Genomic DNA, 19881 nt, shown 5'->3' with positions numbered 1-19881 from the left:
CACTTCAAAAGCAAAGCAAACTAAAATCCAAAAGAGTGAGTAGCACAGGCAAATTAAGGGGCAACTTTTAATTATAATAAACTATAACTAAAATAATACTTCATCTACTGCTATTCTATGTCTATATATCTATACATATGCAAGCAAGAACTTATATTTATATGGCGGTATGTACACATGAGACTGAGAAGTGACTTTGAGTGGAGAGTCAAGGAATGACAACTTTTCTCAAAATTTTCCGCTGGCAATCCTGCCTGCAAAGAATCAAAGAACAAACAATCACAATTCAGTTATAATTCTTCACAAAAAATAAAAGCATTATTAAACAAGTGATCTCTTAACAGTAAAAGGATACAGAAGAGGACTTGGCTTCTCTGCAACTTTCTCCATTCCCTGGCATCATATGATAGAAGTACGTAACATTACCTACACACTCAAAACCAACACAACACAAAGAAACAGTAATTGAAATTCAGGAATCATACCCAATATAAAGAACAGGGATGGAGTTGCAGAAGCCAAATTTGAACACGGGAAATCATCAATAAAATAATTTCCAATCCATCTCAGCAAAAGTGAGAGTCTTGATCAGGGGCTGGACCTGAGAAATCCCATCTGATCAACAAGGTCTAGCATATCCTCACCCCAGTCTGGAGTTTTTGCCACCAAATCCTCGGCTTCGACATCGAGTTCTGATTGATCAAGCACCAAGACGTCTCCTTCTCCATTCTCAGCTGCAATATTTTCAATGAAGAGCTCCTCCCAGATAGACTCATTAACAGATTCCATATTGGTACTACTCGCCGCGACATTTGAGTCCATAATTTCACTGCAGGATTCATCATCCAATGCCACTGTGAACAGTCTCTCCATCTCTGATTCAATATTTACGAGCTCTTCTTGTTCTTGGCCACTTCCCATAGCAAGAGACGCCACCCCTTGCAAGTTCTCCACACTTGGGCTCATTGTTAACCTCCTCTTTTGTCCAATCTCAACGCCTGGCTGTTCTCTTCTCTGTACATACTTGCCCATATACTGCTGGACAAAGGAAGGACTAGCAAGGGCTTTGGCAAGGAACTTCATCATCTGTCGATGCTTCCTCTCCGTGCCTCGTATCCTTTCCTCCATAGCGATTACCTTGTCCTTCGCAGCCTGTTGCTGCTGCCTTAGCTTCACAATTTCCCCCATCAACACATTCCGGTCCCTCCTCAGTCTTTTGAGCTCTTCTTCCATGCCATATTGTCCCAATTCTACACAAGCCCCTCCTACTCCTAGTTGTTGGGTGCTATGTGAGACATTTCTTCTCCTCTTGATGGTCTTCAGAAGATGCTTCCGTCCTCCCAAAAACCCTTCATTTGCAAATTCCCATCGATCTGGATCGACTTTTCTGAACCCCTATAAACCAATATTCAAGCTTATCAGAATCATATGAACAGTTAACAAACCCCGGAAGAGGTGCCGAATTCCCTATCCAGTCCAATCTAATTAAACTTCCAACTTTAGGAGGTAGCATACATTACCAAAAACAAAGATAAATCTACAAGCCACAAAAATAATACAAGAAAAGCAATATTGAATATCATAGAAACAGGTAGAGCCAGGAAAGAAATGCCAGAACTTTCATTTTTAAAAAAGCACTGTAGAACCGTGATTCATCATAATCCCAGTTCTCGACATCACAAAAACAGAGCATTCCAAAACAAAAATGGGAATCCAGCTCTTCTTAAAGAGGATGGCAAAACCAATTGAGGAATAATCACAAACAGCACACGGGCAAACAAAATAAGCAAACAAATTTACTGTGCTATGAGAACTTACATAAGTGTTGAGCTGGCGGATGAAGCTGGAGAAATTGCTGTGCTTGAAGTACCTCGGGAGCAGAGTGGTGGCGAATTTGTGAGAGTCCCAGACGATGAAGCTGTTCCGGCCACTGCTCCACGACACCACCGGATCCGTGGCCGGGTCTTCCACCATTTCGAAGGTTTTGGTCAGGAAAGGCGGCGGCCCCACCTCGTGCAGCCCCTCAATCGGCTGCGGCGACGCCGTGCCCGGCTGCAAACCCGCTTCCTCCTCCTCCTCCTCCTTCACTTTCATTCCTTCCATCGAATCAATAATGCCTTCGAGGTTGTTCTGTTACCGAGAAGCCAACGGAGAGGGACGGGGAGGGATATAAAAATGGAGAGAGAAGGTTCTAGAGAGAGAGAGAGAGGAGGGAGAGATATTTGTCAGCTTCTTTTGAGGGGGAAGAAGTGAAGAAGTTTCTGACATTTGTCTGGTGAGTCAGCGAAGAGTGTTGGCAGGGTGTGAGTTTCTGGAAAGTTCTGTAGGAGGCGTAATCTGGACCGTCGGATGGTCCCCTCCTCCACTTGTAGTGCGTTTCAGTGCTCTTCCAGGCATGATTCGGTGGGCTCCAGCTAACCCTTCGTGGTGGCTTCCTGGCCGTTGAATTCGCCCATCGGATGGGTCCTTGGGTCTGATAGGTCATGGGCCGTTCATGTTTTGGGCTACCATGGCCTGTAAACGGGTTGGAGATGGATCGGAGCTCATAAGTTTTTATCCACATCGTTCATTATAAGTTTATATAGTTAACATAATATATGTTTAGGATAAATTATATTGTTGGTTTTTTAAATTTTTATTGTGTAATAAATTAATCATTATATTTTTTTTCACGTCTCAATATTTCTTTTAATTTTTCATCAAATTTTATTAATAAAACAATGATGTGATATCATTTTTCGTTGATATCACATCATTTATTAATAAAAAATGAAATGCATATCATTTAATTTTTCATTAATAAAAATTCAAAAATTGATTAAAATTCAGTGACTGCCTTGATAAAAATTAACATAAATCAATTAATTATTACATAATACAAAATTCAAAGACTATAATTTATCCTGCATATATATATATATATAATACCGCCTAATTAAAAAAATTGAAATGAAGGAGTCCCTGAGCCCAGATCTCACGCCTGTGCGACGCATGGGGGGTGAAAGAGTGATTCAAACTCTTAACAGGTTTAAAAGGAGACGGGTTAAGCCCAATGCCAATGGCTAGGGCAATCTTTTTCATTAATTATATTTTAATCATTTTTTAAATCCAAACTACCATGAGTTTACACTAAGTCTAAATCTAGTCTTCACATCAAAATGCTACCAATACCTTAGATTACTCGTGCATAATAATAATTAATACATTCATGCCCAAATTAATTATTATACCTTTTGTTCTTTCTTGACTAAAAAAGGATGATCGGAGGCGAGATCGCGACGGCAGGGTATGAGCTCCGGCAACAGGTTTGTTTGGGGGCGACTAGTACCTATAAGTACTCCAACGCTCGAGTGAATAAGAGAGCAAGAAAATGTCAATGTATTAGTAGATCAGATAATAGAACATGTATTGGCTCTGAAAAGAGTTGACTGATATAGAAAAATGAGACATCCTCCTACATGCATGCGTTGTGCGTTTGTAGGTAATGGAACTGACTATTCGGCGTCAGTAGAGATTCCCAAGTGGTGGTATGGTGGCGACGGGACCTTCATTAATGTGAATGAGATTCGTCATTAATGAGAATGAGATCTAAAGCGGTCGCATGGATACTCAGTGAAAATTGCAATGAGGCCGTGGCAAACTGGTGCTAGGTCAAGATTGGACTCAAAGAAAGGGTCAAGATTGGGCCTGAACGGTCCACAATCCCCAAATCGAATGCTCGAGCAACAAGTGTTCGAGCTAGAAAAGAGAGACCTGGCCAATTTTTGTTGCATGTGATAATTTTGGAAAGTTGGATTAAAACGTGATCGATGCGATTATTAATTATATTTTAATCATTAATTATATTTTAAAAGAAGATGGGTTATGCCCAACGCCACTGGCTAAGGCCTTCTCTCTTCATTAATTATATTTTAATCATTTTTTAAATCCAAAATAACTTGAGCTCACACTAGGTCTAAATCTAGTCTTCACATCAAAATGCTACCAATACCTTAGATTACTTATGCATAATAATAATTAATATATTCATGTCCAAATTAATTATTATACCCCATATTTATTTTAGATAGTATTTGTTAATTAAAATATGGATTAAAAAAATGAGATATAAAAAATATTTCAGACAAAAATATTTTCTATTATATTTGTTAAATTTATTTACCAACTCTTAAAAAAGAAATTACTTGATTTTTTTATATTGAATTGTTCAAATAAATTTATATTTTTTCCTCCAGATAAATTTATTTTAAACATTACAAATAATAAGAAATGGCCTATATGTACCCCTAATACATTTAAAAATATTTAGCTAACAATCTGATAAAAATATTGAAATATTTAATAGCCTTATTTTGACCATTCAATATTTTAATCTGAATAACATTTCAACGTTATATACATGCCATCGTGTGCAATAATTGATAATTAATATTTTTTTTGAAAGATTTTTTATCACTCTTATCATATGTTATGTATATGAAATATATCGTGACAAATAACAAGGTAATCATATAAATTTGCATCAATGTCAAGATAACTTTGGTGTAGTAAAAATACTTACTTTCAGAAAACATTACTTATAAAATAACACATAAATAGTAAAGATATAAGAAAAACATAATAACAACCCATAGCGTAAGTTTTTCCTCTTGCTCTATTTTGTTGCATCTTTCTCCTCCCCCAAATTCTAACCTAGGTGACCAAAAACCCTTAACTGAGATATCTGGGCCTAGCCCATGCATTAGAGGCCGGCCCAGCAAGAAATATTTCGTTTCCCAAAAGCCCAACCAAAAATGGCAATTCATCATTTCTTCTCATATTTTGTCGTTCAGTTTCAGGTATCCTTTCCATCCATATTCTTGCACTTACATAGAAGACTATTTATTTTATTTTCAATTTATAATAAGAGCCCAACTACAGTAATAATTTATAATTGGGTAAAAAGTATACTATGCCCCCTAAGATTTAATATAAATATGGAGGGTACGTTTTATGTTTACAATGACCAATAATATTTAAAAGTTGAATTATTATTATTCTATATGACTATATATATATGTTACGTGGTACATGCTACATTCATAATAGTTTATATATATACTTTCACAAATTTATTAAAATTCATTTCACAAAAAAAAAAATTAATATAATTTTTACACAATAAAAAGTAAATCTGTCTTATGTGATTTTCATTGCTCGTGTTTAATTTTGATAGAGAAAATAAATTATAAGTATGAAACTATGTTTCATTATATAAGACAGTAATCGAATTTATGACTCATCAATATAAACTCGATATATCACTTGTTTGATCATTTAATTAATGTCTTGAGGCTAATAAAGCAATACCTTAACAATATAATCAGTAATTCAAGCCCATAATTTTAAACATAACCTCATCGCCAATTGTGCATAATGGAGATGCGACCATGACGTCATCAATGGTCCCCACTGGTGTGCTGTCGCATCATATTACATCATCCCATGTCAGAAAATTTTTTAGTCAACGCCAGTGGGCAGCGGCGCCGACAAGTCACTAACTCTAAATTAAGCCCTCGGCGCAGCCTCCACGATTCCGCCCGCCCCCACTGGAACTGTAGACGAATTTTTTTTATTTAAATTTGATAACATATTTAAATTTATTATTAAAAAAATATTAGACGTAGCTGTATCTTCATAAAACTTTATAATTAATTAGGTAAATTAACAATAAAAAAAAACAATGACTTTTTGAAAAATGGATTAAATGATTAGTGGAGGCAATAGTGATAACTTTTATATCCATCGTCTATCGAAGCATTTATTATTTTTCTATAATTTTTTGCAATCTTGTTTTTTTTAACAGGGTTCTAATTTTTAATTTTTATTTTTGTTTATTGCGTTTTTATTAAATTAAAAGTACAATTATGATAGATGTTAGGATGTACCGTTTAATAATTTCATATTTTTTATTAATAAAAAACATAAAAATACCCTCTTAATTTTGACAATTTTGTCATTTGACCCCCTAAACTTTAAGTTAAATCTATCATGCCCTTCAATTTTTAATTTCATAATAATTATGCCCCTTAAGTTTTTGATTTTGTAATAATTACATACCGGCCTCTTAGCCCAATTAACATAGCGCTTGAATTCGCATGTAGTTGAGAAGCATGTAGACTATTTTTGTAAATAAAAGCTTATTAAATAAGAAAAAAAACATAAAAAATTTAGAAGAAAAAATATAATCATATCCCACAAATACGAAAACTATACGAATTGAAAAGCATAGCAAGCCAGGACATAATAGTGGCAACAATATTATTAACAAATATGCCTCAAACAGGCAAGTAAGGAAGAAATGAAGAAAAACAAAGCAACCCTATAATAACCTTTCACATGCAGAAGGCTTCAATTGACAAAAAATGTAGAAGGCTCCAATCGACAAAAATAACCTTAGCCTTCTAAACTACCATGGAATTTCAAAACAGGCCCACATGTGCACAGGGCCAGCAAGAGGTAGCAAAAAGAAATCTATAACTTGGGGGATAGCACAGCTGGATTAGAAATATCTGAAAAATCAATAAGGCAAAAAAAGAAGAAAGGACTAAACTAGGTAAAAAGACAGAATATGGACGAAAGCCAAATCTTGTAGGCTAAAAATTTCATTAGCATTCGTCATATTCTTCTTTATTTTTTATTGCTCCTGGCCTTCTTCGACGCAACCAACAACCTTTTGCCTTCCTCGTTGCCACCGTCAATCTCTAGCATTTTTTCTGTTGATCGAGTTCTCGCATTTCCTACAGTTGACCAATCTCTTGTCTTCTTCACCATTGATCAATCTCTTACATTTCTGCTGTCGATCAACATTGGTCTCATATTTCTCGCCATTGATTGACCAACATTGTTTAAGGTTGAATTAACTAGTTTGTGTTTGCGAATTGATAACGACACCTAGCAAATAGAGTTATGAATTAATGACATTGAGTACCATCGGGGTCTTTGCCTTCATCCATGTCTTTATTTTCCTATTCTATGAGACTGGGGTCGTTGATTTCAACTTCTGTCGCTGGCTCCATTTTCTCTTTTACAGTGTCAAGATCCGACTTCGTTGTGCAATAATTATTTTGCATGTCACATGTTGCGCTCTATCATTGGCCCAGTCAATGAGTAGGTTCACATTAGATTAGGTGTAAATCTCGTGCATCATAGTGCCAAATAAGGTCCAATTTTCTAAACTTAAAAATTCAGGACAAAATGGGCATATTTTAAAGTTGGAGGTTCAAATGAGTAAAAGACTAAAGTTGGGGAGCAAAAGGAGTGCAACAACCGACCTACTCATGCATAGGGTGAGGTGTACCATGAGTTGGATATTTAAATAGGGCCTTTTCCTGAGTTCAAGGTGACCCACCACCACGTCCACAGCCAGCCAGCCAGCCAGCCAACACCTCCACCACTACAGTCCGACCGACGATCAATATCGTCGTCCCATCCTTGGTCCTTCTAGGACTGCCTCATCCGCGTCCGTTCATGCCCATGACATCATCCCTTGCGTAAAATAAATGTACAATTCTTGTCAACCAAATTTCACTATGTTTTTGACATACGTGTTCTCAAATTTGAGTTTGCCTTGAGGGTTGCTATATTGTCTAGTCCAGTTAGTTTCTTTTATGAGATTATTAATTTAAATATAAAAAATTAATGAGATTACAAGTCTAAATTCGTATCGTTAATCTATGATTAGCATTTTGGCGTGGCGAAAAACAATCAACACGTCTGACTTCAGTAATAAAATGAACCCAAACGTAGCCAAATTACCTGATTGGTGAGGGAATCTCCTGCGCATCTGTGACAGACACCATGTGTAGCCACCACCGAGGGTCCACGTTGCACCAACACGAGGGCTGCCAAATGGACGGGACCCACTCTCCACGAATTCATATTCACACTCGGAAAATTAATTCCGTTACGCTAATCATTATTTCATTCTTTTTTTAAGGACAAAATTAATCTTCAAAAAACACATCTTGTTTTTAAATAAAATACATTGTTTTAATTTTAAAATAATTTTACCAGTAAACGAAAGCTTTATTATTAATTAATTAATAAAATTACTTTCAATAAAAGCTTTTTATTAAAATATTATTATTTATTTTGAAAATAATAATAATAATTAATAATTAATATTACCCTAATTAATTGAGGAACACAAGCCCAAAGTTTCCATGCCAGAAAGAAAAATTTAGTGGGTGAATTCACCGTGTCAAACACTGCACGTCACGACGAGGAGAGTGCAAGTAACAAGCTCCTATGATTATGTCATTGTCTTGCAAAAATGTCTATGATAAGTGAAAGGTGGGCCCTCTCAAAAACAAAACTAGTGGCAACCACATGGTACAAATTTGGCGTCATAGGGTTCTAAATCTTAAGGTTTTTAATTTTTTTTATTATTATTAGATATATAAATTAAGTGGTCATTTCAAAATTAAATGATATTAATGAGTGAAACTATATTACAAGGTGACAAGTATATAAAAATTGTAGTTTCGGATTCAAATATTTAGTTATTTTCAAGCATTAAGGGTAGTAGAAGGAATTAAAAAATAATTTAAAGAAAAATAAAATCAAACAACAATAATTACACCAAATAAAATAAAATAGTTTATCGTTCCCTTTCTTTTCTCAGTAAATGGGTGAGGCTTAGACTTTTTAGGGGGCACTCAAAGACTGAGCATCTTCTTGGAATCTTATTTGTATAATTAAATTTTTATAATAATGTCTTTATTAATGAAAAAATATATACAGAATGGAAAAATATTTAAAATTTAAAACTCAAAAACTCGTCAGTGCAGCTGTCAATGACTGAAGGCACGGCTCCGCTTATAAATTGTTACTCTCTTTAAAGCGGCAGCAAAATCTTTAATTTAAAATATATTTATTACGCATCTGAAGGTGACCTTCATGTCTGGGTCTTCTTGCCCAAAGATGGGATGGGGGCAGCCAAATTGAGTTAAGTTAATTAAAAAATGACTGCCGGCAGCCACGTGGCGCAAGGACGAGAAAACCGCGCACACAGGAAAGTGGATTCAACGGCCGCACTTGAATTTTACCGCAATCATTTTGCACACGTCATCTAATACGTCGGTTTCGCTTTTTCCCTTCCTTTAATAATTCATTCATCGTTGGTATTTGTTAACGTCACCCTGTGGGGCCCAAACCGAACTCTTCCACGTCGAACTCTACTAAGACGTCAGTTTCATCAAGTACACAGTCGCTCCATGTGATCGCTCCACCCCCCGGTCCCCGGGGCAAATATCCCGTATTTACGACCTACGTTAACCTGGAGTCAATCCCTCGCCCGCCCCGTTGACCCGTGCCTTTTCCAAACTTGGATGTTAAATATGTTTTGAATAAATTTCCAAATGCACGTAATTAAAGCTACACATATCATCATCTAAATTAAATAAAGATTGATTGGTTTATATTTTAAAAAGGTTTTAATTTGTAATAATTAATATATAAAATTATAGTCACTGGACTATTAAATTAAGCCTTGAATTCTAGTAATTATACAAAAATTTGTAGGATGAGTTGCAATCAAAAAGATTTGAAGGGCTCATTCCACAAATTATTGATTGGAATATAAGTGGGTATTGAATATTTATAAAGTGATTTTGGTTTTTGTGGCTTGATTATTCCTAAAATGCTTCTTTTTTTTAAAAAAAAAAAAAAGAGGAAAAATAGAAAGGACGCTTTTTGCTTCATGACGTAAGAGGTCACCCCAAACTATAATAAATAGAAGAAAAAAAAAAGAAAACCGAAAATAATTAAAAAAATCAGACTCAGTCTAAGCTCCTCCTCTTATTTATAAAACCCACAAAAAAAGGTTCAAAGATCCCCACTTGCACTTCCTCGTTGACACAATTCCCCCCTCTCTGTCTCTGTCTCTCTCTCTCTCTCTGAAATGATCCCATCGATGGTGCGGCGGGAGCTGACGATGGACGTGGAGGAGACGGCGGAGTCGAGGATTCAGCGCCAGATATCGGAGAATCCGGTGGTCATCTTCACCCGGCCGGCATGCTGCATGTGCCACGTCATGAAGAGGCTACTCTGCGCCGTGGGGGTCCACCCCACCGTCATCCAATTGGACGACTCCGAGATCCCGGCTCTCCCCCCCTCTGCCGACGGTGGAAGCAGCACTCCGGCTGTGTTCATCGGCGGGGCAAGCATCGGTGGCCTCGAGAGCCTCGTGGCCCTCCACCTCAGCGGCCTCCTCGTCCCCAAGCTCCTGGAAATTGGCGCTCTCAAGGATACTGGAATATCGTAATCTTTTTATTAGTCTCAGTTTCAGTATTATACATACATATATATATATGCTATATAATTGTTAGTTGCAAAAATCCAAAAAAAAAAAAGAAAAGAAAGAGAGGAGAATGAATATAAAGAAATATTTATATATATATATATATGGTTATTTTCTTTCTTATTCTGTTGTACGCATATATTTTGTATGCATAAATTTGTACTCTACTTACAACTAATGCTATAAAATTAATGTGCATCTTTTCAAATATAGCTTCTTATTTCGCAGCCCCAATTAATCCACTTACTTTGGAGGTAGCAAAACCCGTCATTTATAAAGATTGGCCGGCCGGCCGCCCCAATAGTGTGTATATATATATACATATATTTGAAGTCTTAATTATGCATTGTAACACTATTAATTAATGTTGAATATTAATCTGTCTCATTAATTATACTGTCAAGCTTATAATTTATTCAATTATAAACTAAGAATCATTTTAGAAAGAGATTTAAGTAGTACATTAGAATTACGAAGGGGTCGTGTGGTGAAATTCTTTAGCTTCAACTTTGATACATCAAATTATGCATCTTATATATGAATTAGTGATGTTATATATATATATATATTCACTTAGCCTTTATAGTGACAGTGAAGTTCTGCAACAAAGACGTTTTAGTGTGCCGCCGGAAACAATTTTAGAGACAATTGGAATGGCAACATCTTTAGCGACGAGTGCTTTGGGGCCATCCCCGACACTATCTTATATGATAATCAATTTTTTTACTTATCTAAAAAAAAAGTCAATGTTATTCATCAATAAAAAGATTTCACATAACCATTTTCATCTTTGCAATTATAAAAAAAAAGACTTTTAGTCACTAAGCTAACGAATAACTTAGACACCACTTAAAAGTCATAATTACTTTTACAGTGTGATTTGAAACGAGAAACAAGATAAAATTAAGCGTAATGATAAAAAATTCTCTCGATATGAAAAATATTAATAAAATAAAACGGAATAAAACAAAAATGAATAAAAGATAATGTTGTTTTTCTCTTTCAAAGTTTATATGATCAACAAACAAATTTATTTTCGTGTGTTAATAATATTGACCTTAAATTATTATCTTTTCAATAAATGAATATTATTTAATTAATATATTTTTATTCGTTTCCTAGAATCAAATTAATTAATTATTATTGATGTTGTAATCTAATGATCACTTGAATTGAGTCTACCCAAATATATAGTACAATCTTACAAAAGAAAATGCTAGCTATTGGCAAAAATCCAGTATCTAATTATATTAATTAATGCAGGTGCAGCATGAGAAGGTAGTTTTTGAATGAATTATTTAAAAGCTTGTTCAATTAATCATAAACATTGATGTCTCTCAACCCACCCCTTTTGGAAGCACTCATTTAGAGAATATTCACCCACAATAGCCAAAGATGGGTGAACATCACCTCACTTTTTCAACAATGCCATTGAATATCCCCACAAGAATATTCTGTTTAATTAACCCAGAGAGAGACAGACAGAGTGTTTCTTGTAGCCACTGTTTGATCATTTCTGTTCAACCAGCACATAGATTTCCATTGATGACATTTTTTTTTTTTTTTTATTTTAAGTCATCTCAAGGGATGTTTTCAAGTGGTTCTGGGCAGTACATGTCATTATAGATAAAATCGAAATTATAAATGGGATTGAAAAAGAATTTATAAAATTAACTTGTAAAATTTTAAAAATAATTAAAAATATCTTTTATTTTTTATAAATATATATTTATAATAACATAATTTTATAAAAAATAATATTATTTAATAATTTGATTATTTCTTATTATAAATAAAATACATGTACCTATTTCAAAATTATTTTATTTATTAATTTTAAATTATTAAATAATATAATTTTTTTAAATATTAAGACCATCATTTATCATCGTCCATCCATCCATAATCAAAACACCAAATATTAGTTTATATACTATAAATTCTCATAAGTCATTATTTAATAATAATAAAAATAAAAATTTTACTTTCGAGATTTTATAATATGGTATGTGATTTTGTATCTTGATTTTATGCGATTTTATTCCAATTCCAATTTTGCATGTAATTTGAATCATTCAAAAGTCTCTAAAGCGTAAAATCATACACATTGAATATGAATTTTAACAACAATGATTCTAATAGTATTTTCTGTATAAAAATTGTATTAATTAATCATATTTTTTTGGTCCATTTGTTGTTACTAATTTATAAGAACTATATATATATATGGTATCCAAAAAAGAAATCGGTTGGTAGATATGATGCAAAAGAAAACAAAATTGAAAATTAATTAGTTAGTTAATTAACTAATTTGGTGGGAGTTTATGATTATGTGATTCCTTAATCCCAATTAAGCTTGGAAGGTATATATATATATATATATATAGTAGGGGAGCATGTTGTGTGAGGTAAGCTGAAGCTGAAGCTCTTTGTCGTCAAGCTGCTAGCTAGCTAGGCAATTAATGTAGTCAAAACTTAAATTCTAAGAAATCGAAGATCATTGTTAGATTAATTAAGTGATGTCAGTTCACACATGCCATAAACTGAAACCTTAATATGCAGGCAGGCAGCTGGGGTTTAATTTAGTTGATGACAAAGATTAGGCTCCTGTTATCGTCCAAACAGACGTCCACCCGCTATGGCTTTCAATTAATTACGGGCGCATGCAGTTGCCATGAAACAGACTTATTAATAAACAGACTTATTAATATATATATATATATACATCACACATGTAACGGCTCTGATTTTAACTATGTTAAATTAAATAATATTTATTTGAATTTTCTACTCTTAACAAAAATTATAATAATTAAGGGGATGCCAAAAGAAGATTAAAAATAAAAATGAATTTAAGGAGGTGTAGGACATGACAAATGGCAATTGTCAATTGGCAATTGGCAATTGTCAATTTGCAAGCCCACCCACCCACCCACTTAAGAAAGAAAGAAAGAAAAAGTGATGTTTTCCCGAGTAAGGCGAAGGAAGAAATGCCATATTGTGGGGAAGAGCTTAATCCATCATTCTTGTCAATCCCTTCTTTTTCTTCCCCTTTAGGTCTGGAAAAGACAGCTCTCATTCATCACTCACAACACCAACAACAGTCACCCTTCAATTATTTCATTCCAAATAATATTTTTATATGCAATAATAATAATGTTTTATTAATTTCAACTACTATAGCATACTTTTTGCTCCATTCTAATTATGTGAATACATTCTAGAAGATTATATAACTTGCAGAGACTTCATTCCATGTTCAAATCTCACCCTCAACCCTCCCTAATACGAAATGAAATTATTTATGCAATCCTATGACTTAAGTGTAGATTTTATAACCCAATCTATTTCTCAGTCAAACACCAGATCAAGCGTAAAAATGAAACAAAAATTAAAAAATTACAATCACAACTCACACACATAAAATATCAATATAACGAGTTACGTGTTCGAATCAAAATAGATTCTATTCACGGTCAATCCACTAAAATCTCAAAATTACAATCAATTATAAGATCACAACTAAAGTAAAACAATATTGCAAAAAGAAGAAACTGAAACGTAATAAAAAAACAAGAATAAGTGCTAGTTCTATTCAACCCGATGTCGCGATCGAGTCAAGAATCTGTTTTATCAGTTTATACTAATCTCTCACGTCTCAGGCAATTAAACAACAATAGAGATTACTTGATACCTTTGTTTACCGGGTGACCTTACCATAGAAATGAACAACCGATCGATCAAGAAAAGGATTCATGAAAAAAGTGTCTCGTTTCAAGCGCCAATTAGGGTTTCAGAAATGAGCGAGAATGCGATATAAAGATTAGGGCATCATCAGAGCCCATTTATAGCGACATCATCATGACTAGAAATGGACTAGGCCAACAAGCGCAACAAGGATAGAATACATGATTATGGGCTTGGTGCATAACATATCTTAACCCAAACAAAGTTGGCCCAAATGATTATCAACAGAATATATATAACATTTAAATTCAATTCAAATGAAAGTTAAATCTAACTCAATTTCTATAATAGACATGCAATCAGATTGTATATCAAAAAAATATAAATGATAAAACATTTAGGTCATGTTTGATAGCCAATATTTTCCAAGGAAAAGGTAAATTTTCCACATAATTTCTAATTTTTGCATTGTTTGATAATCATTTTTTTTTCAAAAAACTCATTTTCTCATTAATGATCCCATGAGGGTATTTTTTTTCAAATCATGGAAATCAAATTCTTTGGGGGAAAGAGATGGAATTTTCTTGGCAATTGAAAAGTGCAGGTGGGCGGCCGCTAGGGATGAACGAGAAGGGCAGGTGGGGGTTACAGATTATTTAATAAATATAAATATATGGGAGGGTTGCAGATTATTTAATAAATATAAATATATGTAGAAAAAGTGAATATACAAAAAATTAAATATAAATTATTTTTTTGGAAAACAAACAAAAATTAATTTTGTAGTTTCATTTCTTTGAGAAAATAATTTAATTAATTTAAAATACATTATTATTTTAATTTTTTTTGTACAATATTTAATATTTTTCAATACATTTTCATCATTGAATTGCATGGAAAATGTGTCATTTTTCATAAAAAATAATGCCTATCAAACACGAAATGCCACGAAAATAATCAAATTCTATGAAAAATATTACTAATCAAATACTAAAAGATGGAAAATAACATAATTTTCTAGGTAAAAAATTATACCAATCAAACAACTTAAACTTCCAATTTATAGGAATTCATTTTCCTGAAATTCATTTTTTTTCCACTCAAATTCTACCCTTGCAATCAAACGCATCCTTAGGGACTGTTTGGTACGGGAGAAGTTTTTAAATTCCTGGGATTCATGATTCTTGGGAATGCTCTTGAAAATCTTTGATTCCCAGGATTTATGCAATTCTATGTTTGGTTAGATTTAAACATTCTCAGGAATGTTGAGTATTCTTTAATGAGAATCGTAGGGCATGTTCTCTTTGCCGTTTTCAACCCGTTTTGGGTTTTCAGTTTTTCAAAACACTGAAAACGTGTTAACTTTGTTATTTTCGAAAACGCATTTTCGAAAACATAAAAAAAATTTGTAAAGGAAATAGAAAACAGCAAAAAACCGTTTTGGCTGTTTTCAACCAAAACACGGTGCAAAATGAAAAACACGAAAAACGGTCCCTTTTCCTTCTCCCTTACAGACTTCGGCCCTTTCTCCCTTGCACACTCCATCTCTCTTTCTTCTCATTTCTTGCAACGCCCAAATCGGACTCCCTCGCACTCCCTCTTCCTTCTCTTTTCCAAGCTCTCATTTCTCTCTTCCAGATCCGAGTCCCTCGTTTCCGTGTTGGCCATTGCAGCGCCTACCACCGTCATCACCGCTGCTGCATGTCATTCGCCTACACCTTCCATGGCCGCCGCCTCACGTCGTTCGCCTACACCTTCCATGGTCGCTGTCGCATGTCGTTCGCTTATGCCGTTCGCCTTTCCAGATCCGTCGCGCCTCGCCGTTCTCTCTTCCAAATCCGTCGCACGTCGTTCGCCTACGCCGTCCATCGCCGTCGCCGCACGTGGTTTGTCTACGCCATCCGCCTTTCCAAATCTACTGCACCTCGCCATCCGCTTACGCCGTCCTCGTTGTCTGTCACTTCCTCATATGGCTCTTGTTTTAGGTTAAACCCTTTGTTTCTAATTTTGATTTTGTATTCTGATTTTGTCATTTCTAATTTTGTTGAACCCTTAAATTTGGATCTATGTTTGTAATTTTGTTTTTAATTTGATGCTTAAATCTAGATCTATGTTTGTAATTTTGGGATCTATGAATCTGTTCTCTAAATAGGATTTCAGATTTAAAAAGTGTGATCAGCTCTTCTAAAGATTTCTTGAATGGTTGTTGGGTTAATTGAGTTTGTTTGGTGATTGTTGGCTGTTAGTGATTGAGTTAGTGTTGTAGAGGTTTTTTTTTCATGTAATTTTGTGTCTTTAATTTGGAAAGATGGTCGTGGCCCAAATTCTTTATAAGTGATTAGAAGGTACTTATTATGAATAGATACCCAAAAATTTTATATGCATAGGAAGATTATAACTAATTAGGTGTCTTTAATTTTGTGTCTTTGTGTGTGTCAAATGAATAGATGTAAAAAATGTATATATTATTAATAATATACTAACATCAAATTGTTTTAATTTAATTAATAATCAAATTTATTGAATAAAATATTATAAAATACTTTTTTTTCAAAATTTTAAAGTGAACGCGTTTTCGAGTTTTTAATTTTGAGAAATAGTTTTTCAGAATGACAAAAAGAACATATTTTCAACAATTTCAAAACAGACATTCAAAACACAAAATTGAAAATGAATTCAAAACTCAAAACTGAAACACAAAGAGAACGCCCCTTTATATTCTTATGTTTGGTTTAAATGTAACCTTCTTGATAATTCATGTTCTTTATTCAAAATTACCCTTATTTAATTTTTTTTATTTAAAAATGATAAATTCCTTCTACTATATAAAATATTGAGACTCACAACATCTTTAAAAGTCAAACAAATGTCATTTTTTTACACATTATGTATATATATGCATGTATATATATAATATATATACATATATGTATATATAATATATTTAACATAAATATATTACATATATATATAATATATAATATGTTTGTATGAGGTTATAAAAGAGTGAAGGGTGTTTTAGTTATTTTCTTTGTTAAAAACATTCTCACGTCCATGGGAAATTTGGATTTCTAACCCCCTTATGGAAATCTTTTTGTGGGAAAGTTATTTAAAAATCATTCATGAGAATTCTATTTCCCATGATTGTTTTTATAAAAAAATTATACCAAACATGAGAATATAGATTCTCAATCTAACATTCTCAGGAATCTTAAAATTTCTCCTGTATCAAATGCTCCCTTAATGTATTTTGAATCACATTAATCAACATTAACATATCTTAAACTTGTCATCTTATACTTATAGATAGATGAAGTAATACCTTAAGTGGTCACCTAGAATGGTTACTATTAATTTGTTAAATCAAGTAATATAGTTAAGACAATTTTAATAGACTTGTTAGGTGATCATCATTATGAAAAATCTTCAACCTTTTGTCATTGAGTCAAAAAAATTAATTCCAATTTATCCCAAATTAATTTATACACGCTATGTATTTTTTGCCCACATCAACCACTCATAATAGTGAGTGTAATATTAATATTGTTCCCTTAGAATATAGGATAAGTGGTTAAATCATGATAAGTTGAGATTCGTACCAATAGGTTGTGGGTTCGATTTCTTACCTTACCCATTGAGTAGGGGTGAGCAATTGTTCGGATTAACCAAACCGAACCGATCGATTTGATCGATCGATTCGATTCGGTTATTCTTAATAACCTGTTTGGTTTGGTTATTAAATTATAAAAAAAATCGGTTAACCGAACCACACGCGGCAGCGAGCACCCCCTCCCCCAGGAATGAACTCTCACACCTCTTTCTCTCACTCTCTCTGCCAACCCCCATTCAATTTGTTCTATCCCTACCAGAAACCCACCCCCTCCCCCCAAGAAACCCACCCCTTCTTCTATCTGTTCTGCCTTCGTCAGAAATCCAACCCCCCAAGAAACCCACCCCACCCTCTCTCTGCCCTCTTTCTCTCTTCGGCCCTCACTTCTCCTTCCCCCTCTCTGGTTCTCTCGCCCTCCTGATTAGTGGTTAATTTTGTAAAAATTTTGTTATAATTATACCCTTCTTTCGATCTTAAATATGGTTTAAATTAGATATTAATATATATTTTATGGTTATATGTAAATTTAAATTGAAAGATGAATGAAATGAAGTTCTAAAGTAAATAATAATAATATATAAAATTATATATAATACATATATATCATTATATGCATGCATGTAATATATATATAATATAATCTAATATATATGTGCCATGTGTAATACATATATATAATATATAATTTATTAATAACATTAAATTATTTTTATTTTTTTTAGGCATGAAGAATTCAAGCCCATGAAGACTTAAAGTCCATGAAGAAATCAAACCCATGGAGAAATCAAGTCCATGAAGAAATCAAACCCATGAAAAATTAAAGTCCATGAAGAATTAAGGCCCAATTTGAGCAACCCATGGAAAATATTATTTGGAGAAGGCCCAAGGATTATTTTTAATCCTAATGAAGATTAAAAACCAATTTATAGAAATCTATTTTTATTTTTTATGTGAGAGCTTTATTAGGTGTGTTTTTTAGCTAAAATCCATTTAACTATTAGGTGGATATTATAGCTAAAATCCATTTAACTTTATGAGTGCTTTATTAGGTATGTATTTTAGCTAAAATCCATTTAATATTAGGTGTGTATTATAGCTAAAATCCATTTAACTTTAAGTGTGTGAGTGCCCATTAGATATAATTATGTCTAATTGAATAATTGAAATTGTGTGGTTTGTATTGCATCTTGTGGCCTATAAATAGCTCACTTGATTGCATTTGTAAGTGTGATTATTATTCTTGAATTAAAGTTTAGTTGTTTCCTTATAATTCTCTCTTTGAGAATTGTTCTTGTTCTTTCCCCTTTTCTTTAGTATTCTCTCTTGTGATCTTACTTCATTCCTTTCTTCTTTTAAATTCTTATGTCATTTATTATTACTTTATTATTCACCGCCTAAATGGCCGGTTAATTTGTGCCTTTAAATTTCTGCAATTTTAATTCTTGTCATTTAATTATTCACCGCCTAAATGGACGGTTAGTTTATGCCTTTAAATTTCTGCAATTTTAATTCTTGTTATTTAATTATCCACCGCCTAAATGGCCGGTTAGTTTATGCCTTTAAAATTTCTTGTCATTTAAATTCTGTTATTTAAATTACGTCGTTTAAATTCATGTCAATTAACTTTTAAATGGAAATGAGTAGTTAAATCTAATATTGGGTTAAGGCGAGGACAGTGTCCAACGCCAATGATTCCCAAAGAAAGCTGCGCTTTAAATAAGTAACATTAATTTAAATTTCAGTATGAGTGTATCTTAATTATTGAGAAATCACTAGGTTTGGATTGGAGCGTAAGCCTAACTTAGAGCTTTCATGCCATGTATGAGAGTTACTAGAACTGGAAACGCTATCATACCCAAACCCGGATGATTAATTTAGTTGTTTTGTGTATTAAATGCAATTGAATTTATGGTGGTTGCTTAAATTAGAATCCCGCATATCATGTATGGGGATTGCTTAACCTAGAACTATCATCATCTCTAATTGCATTTAATAACAAACCCTCATATCTGAAATTAAATTAATGTTGCTAATCTTTTATGCTAAAATTTGGGAATCAACGGGTTGGCACTGAAATTGTCTTAACTCAAGTACTATCCAATTTTATATTCTCACTTAAAGTATTTATTTCAATTACTGCCTTAATTTATTTCCTAGTATCTGTTGTTTAAAAAACCATAAAAAACCTTGTTGCCAATTTATCCAAATGCGTGTGTGCTAGTGTGACATTCTTTTTATTTTG

General features: G+C 33.3%; 2 protein-coding genes across 5 annotated transcripts; one reads left to right on the top strand and one right to left on the bottom strand.

Moving 5' to 3' along the window:
• Window positions 1-36: 36 nt before the first annotated feature.
• LOC127787428 (heat shock factor protein HSF30) lies at window positions 37-2233 on the bottom strand. Of its 4 annotated transcripts, XR_008020159.1 has the most exons (4): window positions 1819-2231; window positions 486-1395; window positions 343-393; window positions 37-254 (listed from the first exon to the last, which is right to left on the bottom strand). XR_008020159.1 is itself a non-coding variant. In XM_052315472.1 (3 exons), exons 1-3 carry the CDS (start codon window positions 2101-2103, stop codon window positions 209-211), a joined length of 1125 nt encoding a protein of 374 aa, XP_052171432.1. In that variant the 5' UTR covers window positions 2104-2233; the 3' UTR covers window positions 37-208. The 4 variants fall into 4 exon arrangements, 1 of the variants encoding a protein (XP_052171432.1); XR_008020157.1 differs by having other exon boundaries at window positions 37-393; XR_008020158.1 differs by lacking the exon at window positions 343-393.
• Window positions 2234-9847: 7614 nt separating this feature from the next.
• Window positions 9848-10399, top strand: LOC127787252 (glutaredoxin-C6-like). The gene has a single exon (XM_052315214.1). The coding sequence runs from the start codon at window positions 9944-9946 to the stop codon at window positions 10304-10306; it is 363 nt and encodes a 120-aa protein (XP_052171174.1). The 5' UTR covers window positions 9848-9943; the 3' UTR covers window positions 10307-10399.
• The last annotated feature ends 9482 nt before the right edge of the window (window positions 10400-19881 follow it).

Source organism: Diospyros lotus, chromosome 12 (genome assembly GCF_014633365.1).
Source record: "Diospyros lotus cultivar Yz01 chromosome 12, ASM1463336v1, whole genome shotgun sequence".
Taxonomy (NCBI): Eukaryota; Viridiplantae; Streptophyta; class Magnoliopsida; order Ericales; family Ebenaceae; genus Diospyros; species Diospyros lotus.
Note: the sequence above shows the minus strand (reverse complement) of the source record. Positions and strands in the feature narration are given on the sequence as shown.

What these genes read in the sequence shown, in the direction of transcription:
- LOC127787428 (XM_052315472.1), bottom strand. Translation starts at nt 2,103, where the DNA reads ATGGAAGGAATGAAAGTGAAGGAGGAGGAGGAGGAGGAAGCGGGTTTG. An exon ending in TCCGCCAGCTCAACACTTAT is followed by an intron (nt 1,396 to 1,818) that starts GTAAGTTCTCAT and finishes ATTGGTTTATAG; the next exon opens with GGGTTCAGAAAAGTCGATCC. An exon ending in GATCAGATGGGATTTCTCAG is followed by an intron (nt 255 to 601) that starts GTCCAGCCCCTG and finishes GATTCTTTGCAG; the next exon opens with GCAGGATTGCCAGCGGAAAA.
- LOC127787252 (XM_052315214.1), top strand. Translation starts at nt 9,944, where the DNA reads ATGATCCCATCGATGGTGCGGCGGGAGCTGACGATGGACGTGGAGGAG.